This window comes from Bos javanicus, chromosome 21 (genome assembly GCF_032452875.1).
Source record: "Bos javanicus breed banteng chromosome 21, ARS-OSU_banteng_1.0, whole genome shotgun sequence".
In the NCBI taxonomy this organism is placed as follows: domain Eukaryota; kingdom Metazoa; phylum Chordata; class Mammalia; order Artiodactyla; family Bovidae; genus Bos; species Bos javanicus.
In genome coordinates, this window is record NC_083888.1 from 1,849,694 (window position 1) to 1,860,746 (window position 11,053).

At 33.8% G+C, this 11,053-nt stretch overlaps 1 protein-coding gene and 1 long non-coding RNA gene across 6 annotated transcripts in view; one reads left to right on the forward strand and one right to left on the reverse strand.

Annotated features, from left to right (window-relative positions):
• LOC133234071 (uncharacterized) overlaps positions 1-11,053 on the forward strand; it is a 153,241-nt gene that overhangs the window by 139,518 nt on the left and 2,670 nt on the right. The gene's annotated exons all lie outside the window — the stretch shown is intronic.
• Positions 1-11,053, reverse strand: part of UBE3A (ubiquitin protein ligase E3A) — a 96,399-nt gene that overhangs the window by 13,787 nt on the left and 71,559 nt on the right. For all 5 annotated transcript variants that reach the window (XM_061394194.1, XM_061394195.1, XM_061394198.1 and 2 more), the window contains 2 exons: positions 9,580-10,826; positions 1,559-1,703 (listed from right to left, as the gene is read on the reverse strand). In XM_061394194.1, coding sequence (XP_061250178.1) covers positions 1,559-1,703; positions 9,580-10,826 — 1,392 coding nt within the window. The remainder of the gene's footprint in view (positions 1-1,558; positions 1,704-9,579; positions 10,827-11,053) is intronic.

Sequence of the window (11,053 nt, forward strand, 5' to 3'; positions counted from 1 at the left end):
CTGAAATTACAACATCTAGTGAAGTGCTAAAAACTTCATTTAATTATAAATATGGTATTAACTGGATCAGAACAGTTAAAAATAATTATAATTAATAAATCTGAAGAAATATCACAAATGTATGTCCTTGGACTCAAAAGCTATAAGCTACAAATTAATGAGAATGTAAATTACACAGGTCACTACTCTCATCTTTGTGCTTGAAAGATATTCTTAAAAGTCCAAGAGATTCCATTCGTGGTACATTTATCTTCAGGTCCCTACAAGAAAAGCTCCATAAAGGGTGGCTCTTCTAAAATATTCCTTTTTGATATTTCTATTGTCATCATTTTAATTGCTTTACTATCAAGCAAAATTGTTTAATGTATGTTTTTTCTTAAAAGTATTTCTGCATATAATATAAATACACTTTATTACTAATGTTTAACATTTTTAGAGACATAAAGACCTAGAGCTAAAGTTCACCAAAAATATGAAGCTTTTAAATTAATTTTCTATCTCAAAAACACCATGGTTTTTAATGAAGCTTATAAATTAATTTTCTATCTCAAAAACAGCACAGATTTATACATCTAAGTTTACTTTGAGCAAATTATATATAAATGACATAGTCTTCAGATTATTAAAAAAACATTAACTAAAATACTAAGTCTTACCTTAACTATGTTTATGTCATGAAGTCAAAATGTCTACTTCCATTTATAAGCAGACTAACAACAAATATAGAAAAGTCAATTCAGTGTACACACTGAGAATCAACAGGAAATGATGTGCATTATTCTATGCCACGTTCTTCACAATTATGATGGTACCTTTAGAGGACTTCTTTTCCTCTAATTGTCATGCATTCGATTTTAAAAGTAAGCAACCCCAGTAACCAAGGTTTATACTGTAGAAATTAAATCAGATCAGAATTATCCAAATTATTTTGTCTATCAGTGAAACCCAAATTCTTCATTTTCAGACCGACATATTATAGATCAATCTCTCCCAAATCATGTTCAAATATAAACTCTTCTGGAAAGCAAAAGCTACTAGATGTGGGATGGGAAAAGGGTTCTGGAGTCCGAAAAGTGTGGGAAAATATTATAATATTAAACCCAAGAAATGCTGTAGAAAATTAATTTGCTATCAATCAGTACACCCAAATTTTGAGCACGATACACTTGTGAGACATTCTCAATAGTCTTCAAATCATTATTCTATAAAACTCTTATCTCAGAAATGCTATGGGTAATGAGTATTTTAGACTGAAAAAGAGCAAAACATTTCTTCAACTGTTCTAATGTATCATTCTAAAATGTCTTCAATTTATTTTACCTAAGAGATAATTTCCTATATTAAAATGTTGCTAAGTAATCTAAATAAGAACTTGAATGAATGAGTGATGCAGTATCAATCCCAAAAGCCCACAAATTCAGTCATTATCTGTGATTCTAGTTAATTCATACCAAAATCTTCTGTTGCTCTTCATAACTGAAAATATTTGTAAACCTAGGTAAATAAGTTCTTAATTCAAAAAGATATGACACCATGATCACATCACTAAAATATTTACCAATATCTGGATTGAAGATTTCCTCCACAACCAGCTGAAAAAATTCTTTGGAAACACCTCCCTCATCAACTCCTTGTTCTCCTTCAAATTCCACATACAACTGTTTCTTCAAGTCTGCAGGATTTTCCATAGCGATCATCTCTAGCTAGTGAGTGGAAAAAGTGGAAAGAAGATGAAAGACAGTATTAGGATGAAAACAAAATAAATCGTAGGGGCAGGAGCAAATAAAAGATAATGCTTTTGATATATTTTAAATGGAAACAGGAAGCTAACTAGTAAAAAGCCAGTAAAGGCAAAGATTTAGTCTTACAGATAATGGAAAAATAGGATAGAAAAGAAACTGGCACAGAATTCTAAAAGGGTTACTTTTTAACTACTGATTTGATATGAAATTAGAATTAGATTTCCTGTTAATTATGTATATAACAAACCTGGGTTTTAAGATTAGGACATGGGGAAAGAAGTCAAGATAGCAAAAATGCCTCAAATTATTTCAGGAGAAACAAAGGCTCATAGAAGTTGACTTTGAAACTGTTGACTTGTAATTCTTTATTAGAATAGAAACTCAAGAATTAAGTCTATCTATTAAATCATAAATAAAATAATTTCAATCAAGAAAAATACATTTAGGGAAGCAGTTTATGGTCTGTTAATAATACTTTAGTATAAATTACCATTTTAATGGATTTGAGACATTTTATATTCACTTTTTTAAAAGCAGATGAGGCATATTTTTGCTGATATCCTTACTCTTAACTTCTTACTAACAGTTATCAAATCCTAGTTTCAACATTTCTTCAACTATAAATCTTTACCAAATGCCTTTTGTATCAAGTAATAGTGATTGCTCTGTTATTATGAAATTAATCATAAAATCAATACCATATTCTAATGTGAAACATTTACATTGCAATTTGTCTTATGTATCTGAAATTTACTAACAGCATGCCTGACTGATCATTCATCTTATTTGCCAAAGTGATTTTAAATTTGCCAAAACAGAATAAGGGTATTCAGATTTTTGCAACTATTACAACAAGAATCTTTAAAATGGTTTTGAGCAATGCAAACATCATCAGAGTAAGTATACTATAGTCAGCCCTAAAGTAATTAGTTTAGATAACATGACTATTTGGGACATTCTAATGTGTCTATAAAAAATAAAATCTCATAAATTCAAGATTCAGGTCAGTTGCCCTGGGTCAATGTTTTTCAAGCTGCCAACTGCAATTCATTAGTGGGTAGCTCAATACATTCAATGCAAACCAAATAAGTGAAAAAAATCCGAATGCATTACACAGTATTGGCTTCCACTATTCTGTGAAACTTGTTTCAATTATACATACAGGCAAATATGCACAGGAGTGAAACATATCTTAGGGGCTGCAATCAAAAACATCTGCCAAAATGATCTCCTGGAAATCTTCAACTGCAGGATTCTGATTCTGTGAATTTAGAATCTTTAAGGAATGTCTATTCTGTACAACAGTGGTCTGTAACACTTGCAAAATCATTTTTATGCCAAGTTACATTAAGATAATTAATTGTTGAGACAGTGTTGTTGTGGAAAGATTAAGTTAAATACTCTGTATTTGTCCCAACTGTCACTTAATGTTAAGTTTTAACCTTTAAACTTTCGCAAAGAACTCAGCTAAGCCTGTTTCCTCATCTGCAAAGAAAAAAAAGAACAGGCTAGTACTATTCCTACTGCAAAGCTGTGAAGGCTTAATAAGAAACAATGCATGAGAAAGAGTTCTAGAGCGGGTGATATTTTTAAGATAATGCATCATGTTGTTAACTTTTAAAACTATTTTGCTCTTTTAACAAAAGATTCCCAACTTCATTTTATAGCCATAGTCTCAAATTTTGAAAATAACTTAGGGGAAAAAAATAGCTCCAGTTGGAAATCTGTTTCAAGTCACTGGCTATAAAGAATTCCAAGGACTAAGTTAGAATTATCATTTTAGCTCAAATGTGGATTACCCACCAGGCCAATATTTCATATTGCCATGAAATCCACTGCTCATCTCCACCTGCCTACGTGTTATAGAAATGTATATCAACATTTATGTACACCTTTACAATACAAAGACAAACGGGCTTCTATCAATTACAAGGTATTTCAATGTGGAAAAATATAATTACCTGTTATTTAATTATGTGTCCTCTGTCTCTTCCTCACTAGCATCTGTGACTGAGAGGTAACTCCGTTATCAATGTGACTGATACTTGAGGGCCCTATTTTCCAGTCTTAGCTCTACCCAAGACACTTCATATAGACAAGTGAAGCAAATTAAACTTCACTTAATAACATATTACATGTCTCTCCATTTCCACCAATCTTCACTCTCCATCTCCCACCCTGAATGCCAAAAGAATTTAATGCAATATGTTCTATTATTATGGTAATTTTAAAGTAAGGTCACTTTATCTGTTTCAGTTTTATTTGTAAAAATAAGCATATAAATATACTAATAAGTAAATGTATATGAAACACTTACATGAATTCCCTGAAAAATTATTACTTGTATTTTATTAATTCTCAAAATTTTTTTTTCAGGCTTGGCTAAAAACTTAACTCAGCCATTAAAGAACAAAACTATTACGGCTTTAACAACAAAACATACAGCACTTAATATGTCAGGGCACTTTACATGTATCAACTTATTTAATTTTCACAAGAACCTTGTCAGGTTGCTAATATTATTAACCCCATTTTACAGATGCATAACCTGAAGAAATGAGATTCATAAACTTGCTCGTTAGCAGTAAGTGGTAGAACAGAGATTCTAGTTGAGGCAGCAAGCTCTTTATTATGCTCTATTCCTCCTCAATGACTAGCAACAACCTTTTTAAAAATTTTGAGTGATTTTCTCTTCGTTATGCACTTCTGTATTTCTCTTTACATTAAGTATATATCACAATAAATTTATATTATGAATCGATACATTCAAGTGCAAATATTCATAAAAAGAAGGATTTGAAAAATAGATGGCAAATGAATTTAGTGGGTGAAAATTTCTTATTATTATTTAGATTATCAGATATCTAAAGTGGTCCTGTAAAATATGGTATCATTTATCACACGAAGTCTATCTTTTACAAAAACTATGTTTGATTGTGGTAAAAAACAAAAAGCATAAAATTCAGCAATAACTACTTTGACAAAGGTCATTATTAAGGGACTGCATTTATTTTCATTTCTCTTAAAATAAGCACTTCTAATTCATTATTCAATTACAAAAGACTTAAGAACTAAATGGCAAAGGTAAATTACTTAATGTAGTAGACACATACCATTTAAAATTGAATTTTTTAAATCAAAAGCTATCCTGAAGGTAGGATATTTGGAAATTGGAAGAATATACGTCAATGAACATTCTGAAAAGGAGAATTTATATGCACCCTTCATTTATTTTTATATACAGGTTTTCTTGTTGTCTAGTTACTAAGTTGTATCCAACTCTTTTGCAACCCCATGAACTGTAGCCCACCTGGCTCCTCTGTCCATGGGATTTCCCAAGCAAGAATATTAGAGTGGGTAGCCATTTCCTTTTCTAGAAGATCTTCCTGACTCAGGGATCAAACCCGCATCTCTTGCATTATATTCTTTACCGCATCAAATTTTGACTGGAATAATAAGATTTTTAGATTATCCAGACACATTTAGTTTTTTCATTTTTCCATAGAGATGAAGTTGCTTTATCTTAACTATAAATGTTTGGGTAAGAGCCAAATATAATATAATCACATCTCCCTGTGAGACCAGGAACTGTTAGTTCTACTTATAATTCTGCCATTAATTTCTATAGGTTAGAATCTGAGTCTCATTTTCCTCCCATAACACTAAGGAGTCTGACAAGTTTCACTGCTTTAAACTATTTGGTGCTGAGAATCTACGTAGATCTACTTCATTCTCTTGTTCTACTTAAAGGACATAAACCAAGCATAAAGTTCTTCAACTAGAATCAATCTTAAGAAACTATAATGGCCACTGCACTAAGCATAATATAGTGAATGTAGAAGATATAATCAAGCATACCAAAGGGCCACAGAGTACTCCTAAAGGACTACCTAAAAGTAGGTCAGTTGACAAGTAAAGAATCAAGTTTTGTTTCAACAATAACTAACGGTGTCTAACAAGGAAAATGCTGGGGACTAGATTAGATAGTACCAGCAAAGTCAAAAGAAAAAAACCAAAAAAAATAAAGGGTGAGTGATTTTTAGAAGAGATTGAGCATGATCTCTCGACAGTCCAGTCATTTGTCTGCATCAACTTTCATCTTTTTTGGACTCTCCTATCCAATTCTACATCTCATGTTCAGATGTGAGGCGCACAAAGAGGTAAATGTTATTAGCAAAATACTGTAAATAACCTCATCACATTAGAACTTTTCTCATTCAAATTGAAAGCTGAGTTCTGAGCCTATTTATCACTGTATTGGGACTTCCCTGGTGGCCCAGTGGTAAAGAATCTGCCTGCAATGCAGGAGACGCTGGGTTTGATCATGGGTTAGGAAGATGCCCTGGAGAAGAAAATGATAACCCACTCCATTCTTATCTGGGAAATCCCATGGACTGTGGAGCCTGGCGGGCTACAGTCCATGGGGTCCCAGAAGAGTTAAGACATGACTTGGCAACTAAACATCATCATCACTGTACTCTTTCCTAAGGAACAACAAAAAATAGTGAAAGTAAGTTCCAGGGAGAAATATTCAACTAATTTAAGGGTGTAGGGGTAGTTCTTAAACAATCCTGATATCTATTTGTGGAAAGACAACTGATATATTATATTTCATTGATTCTTAAAATCTGCTTTTCTGTTTTTATACTTTAATGTATCTGAAATCAGGATATAACATAAAATTGATAGCATCTCAAAACTAAACTGGCAGCATTTTTTCTTTTTAATGGTAATAACAGTGTGCCCTATAACCAGTGAATGATATGTTAAGTTTGATAAAAATACTGTAAACACTAATAATACTCCTATTGTCATCGAAAACATTCCTCCAAAAACTCCAATTAGGGAACAATCTGCTACTCTGCTTTGAATTACATAGTACATGAAACCACTGAATACTATTTTTCTTTTAAAACAAAAAGTCTGTAATCAGTAAGTGAAGTTACTACCCCTCCCTTCAAGTTAGTCAGTCTTAGAATAACTGACAAATAAGATCCAACAGAAAACATACTCAAGAGTGCCATATATGTATAACCAATTTCCAGGCCTCATTTATAAACTAATGAGTAGACAGGTTTTAAGGCTTCTTTTAGCTCTTAAAAGTCTAAGACTCTATAACCTTAATTATTTAATTATTAATATTGAACCCACCACAAAGTTTCTCATCTCGTCTTCTTTTCCTGGCCGTACTCTGTAGTTCAAAATTAGCAGGTCGTAAGAAAGTGGTTGGGCTTCCAAGGTGGTGCTAGCAGTGGTAAAGTGTCTCCTACCAATGCAGGAGACATAAGAGACACAGGTTCGATTCCTGGGTCAGGAGGATCCCCCGGAGGGCATGGCAACCTACTCCAGTATTCTAGCCTGGAGAGTCCCATGGACAGAGGAGCCTGGTGGGCTACAGTCCATAGGGTCACAAAGAGTCAGACACAACTGAAGCAACTTAGCATACATGCACACAAGATAGTGGTCAATAGGTTTATTTTGCTTATCAAATTGTGATATAAAAAGATGAGGCTTAAAAAAGGCAAAGTAGATCTTTGGGGAACGAGATGTTGAAACTCCATCAGTATTTTCTACAGTGTACCCTGAGAGGATCACCTTACACTACTTGTTATTGTATCACCTGCTATGAATGTCCCCTCAACATTTGCAGATTATCAATGTGACTACCATCATCTATTTTGATGCTTTAAAAAATAAAAAAAAATCTTTTCACACTGTTACGAAAGATGGAAAGAAGGGAGGGAGAGAAGTGAAGAGCGGAAGAAAATGAGACTAAAATCTGTTTAATGTGTGCCCCTAAGCTCCTCAGCAATCATGATTCATCTTTACATCTCTACTGCTTAGCAAAGTGCCTCACATAAAGGGTTTCTGAAGTGGTAATATTCAAGTACAGATGTTACCCAATGAACACTAGCTTTGATATAATAAGCCAAACATAAGGGGGAAAAAAAATTTGTTAGCATAATTTAAAAGCTCACAGTTAACTTTACCCTAACACTTGCTCAAAGGAAGTCCTTATAAACCAAAACGGTTATTTGCTCAAAATTCTGGAGGTTTAATTTTTAAAATAGAATAAAATAAGTATACAATAAGCACCTAAACTTCTGTAGGTTCTTCATCTTGCTTTACTGGAGTATCGGGGGAATGGGACACGGGCAGAGGGAAAGAATAGATTTCTGAGAGGGCAGTTAGTAAGGCAGAAAATTTTTTAAAACTCTGGATTGAGTCTTACAGAGTTAATTTCAAAGGTCAGGTATAGCTTTTGCTGGAAACACATCAAAGGATCCCAAACCCCAAAAGACAAAGATAAAACGTGTAGTTTAGGGATTTGCTCTTCTAACAATGGAAATTCACAGACAGACCTCAACATGCTTTCTATAAAACATCATCACTTCCTTATACAATATCCTATCATTCTGCTAAACTATAGAAAATAAGTTACTAGCTGCCTGAAGATCAGTTATTAAGTATAGTACATTATTAGTTATTCATGTAGCTCAAAACCACTAAAATAAAATTAAAAGGACACCAGAAAGCAGCAATGGTAATTACTTCAAGCAACCACTGCCCTTTCCTGTCTCTGGCGAAAAACTGCCTGAGTTTCTTAAATAATGTAGAATCTTCAACACTAGAAATATATTTCGTATTAAAAACACACACACACACAAACAGTAAAAGAGAAGTACAGAATTCCACACCTTTTAAATTTCCAAGATGTCCAACAACTCTCCCCAATGATTTAGTTTTATAAATTCTCAGTTTTAGACAAATCTAATTCTAAAACTAAAGTACATTTTGAAATAAGTATCATTACTTTCTACTTATCTGTGCCATGGGCTCTTTTCCTTTATAAGTATATAAGACTGACTATATCTTAATTTTAGTTGCCATTAAATTTTACTTGAAGTTGATGAAATACAACTAGTAATACCAGGTATACCTAATATTATAAATACAACAACACTCTGTGATAAAGAACCCTCTGACAAATGTAAATGTTGGTACATGTGATTGGCATCTGGATTCTGTCTTCTAGCCAGGCTTATATTCTTAAATGAGGACAGTAAATTTTTACTTTCTGTGGAGGTAAAGAATGAACAAAAAGCAACGTTATCTGAAAGAGGGTACATGTATTCTCAGCATTCTCCCTCTCCCTAGACTGGAATGATTATATAGGCACCATTAATTGTAAGATTCCTGGAATAGTTGTTTTCCCACAAGTGCCAACCAACTCTAAGGCCCTGCACAGTCCGTATGTACATTGAAGTGGGAGGAAACTCACAGCCCAGCAGTGCTTTACAGGGACACTCAGGGTGACCCAGCAGGGACGCTCACTCGCAGCGTGCTCCAGGCTGGGTCACTTCATCTACCTCACAAATTTTACACGATGGAATTTTTAGACACCACTTCTATTTTATGGTGTGGTATTATCCTACCACTTCTCCCCAGTAAGACTTAACATTCATACTTATTATCGGGTATCTCCCAAGTCCCCTTGTTCTGTGTTCTAAAACATCCACTTCTCTTCTGAATGAAAAAACTTCAGGGGTTAGTTGTCAAATTTAGAAAATTTATTCTTTTTCAAAGAGAGAGTTAACCATGATACAAGACAATCAATATTTTGTGGAACATTTATAAACTTGGACAGGGCAACAACAAAAGTATAGTACTTACAATAAAAAAAAAGTCAATGCGTTCCTATACTATATAGTATCATATACATTCACCCACATCCCCAAAAAGTCACTTATAAAATGAATTCACTGAACTGTATCACAGCATGCCCATCATTAGGTACTGGATCTAGTACTAATTTTTAAACAGTAGCCCAACTTACCCGGACAAGTGCATCATCTATGATATGGTCACGTCTGACTTTGAGTCTCAAATATGGATTCAACTGCTGTCCTTGAACTAAGCTGTAGAGAACAGTAATTCTTCGTTCACTGTACATGCGAATTCTATTGTCATAATATAATCCCAAATTCTTTGTGACAGCATTCAGTATAAAGGGACATGTCATAAAAGAGAACTTGTTCTCTGTTTCTACTTTGAAAAAAGTATAATCTTTATCCATTTCTAGAACATCATTCAGTGGTTCATTAATAAACTCTTCAAAAGGGATAAGTGGTTTTCGACAATCCAGAGTTTTAACAGCAAGTTCAGTTTCCAGTGGGTCCACTCGAGGACCTTTCTTGTTCCTTCTTTCTTCTCCCAATAACTCCTGAAGTGTCAATTCACTGGACTCAGGAAGGGGCTCTTCATCATCTTCTTCATTATGATTTGTGTCTACCTCCCCTCCTACTACATTTGCATAGTAAACCATTTTCAAGCACTTGGAAGCAGCAACAATAGCATCATCATCGTTCACTAGATTTCGATTGTTAAAGTCAGTGCTTATGACTTTGTATGTAATAAGCTGCTGAAATGTTTCCATCATTCTCCGAATCTGGTCTGCACTGTATTTAGACCACAGTCTGACCAGTTTTCCTTGGGCTGCAAGGGGTAGCTTACTCATTGCTTTGCAAAATAGTGGCAAAGCCATTTCCAGATATTCAGGACTGTGGAGATTTCTATTCTCCATGACAATAATGAATAAATTCAGATAATTAGGATCTCGGGAGTATACATTGTGATACGTCAAGTCACATTCCACATTAGGTGACAAATACACAAGTGCATTGAGAAAAGCAGTTTCTATTTTTTCATTAGAGAGCAATCTGGTGTAGACCCTTCTAATAGCCTCAATATCCACAGACACATCATCAGGGCCTAACTTTTGTAAGTTGTTATCTCCTTGTGAGCTATCACTTATCCTTGAGGAAGATGCTTCTGAATCCTCCTCCATAGCTGCTGCGGAACATGCAGCCTTTTCCTTTTCGTCTTCATCTTTATCTTCATCCTTTCCTTGAAGAGATTTCAGTTCTTCCTTGGTGTGTTGCTTAACTTTCCGAAAGCTTTGTACCAATGCTTCAGCACTAGAAAAAACTCTTCCAATAACACGAATTAAAGGGGAATAATCCTCTCTCTCTCTACATAATTCAAGAATTTCATACACCATCTCTTCGGTTAGGTAAGTCACATCTAGAAAATTAGGAGAAGAGAGAACATTTATTTTTATAATATACACGCATGTTTGCTTTAATAAATTCTAGTGAAAAACAAAATAGCCAAATATTTTACACTAAATACCACTTGTGATTTACAACTATTTTTAAAAAGTATCTTTGTTTCAACAAACAAAACATGCTTATCTTTTTTTCCCAATGTACTAGTAACAGCAGTACAACCTTACTCATTCTTTTATATTC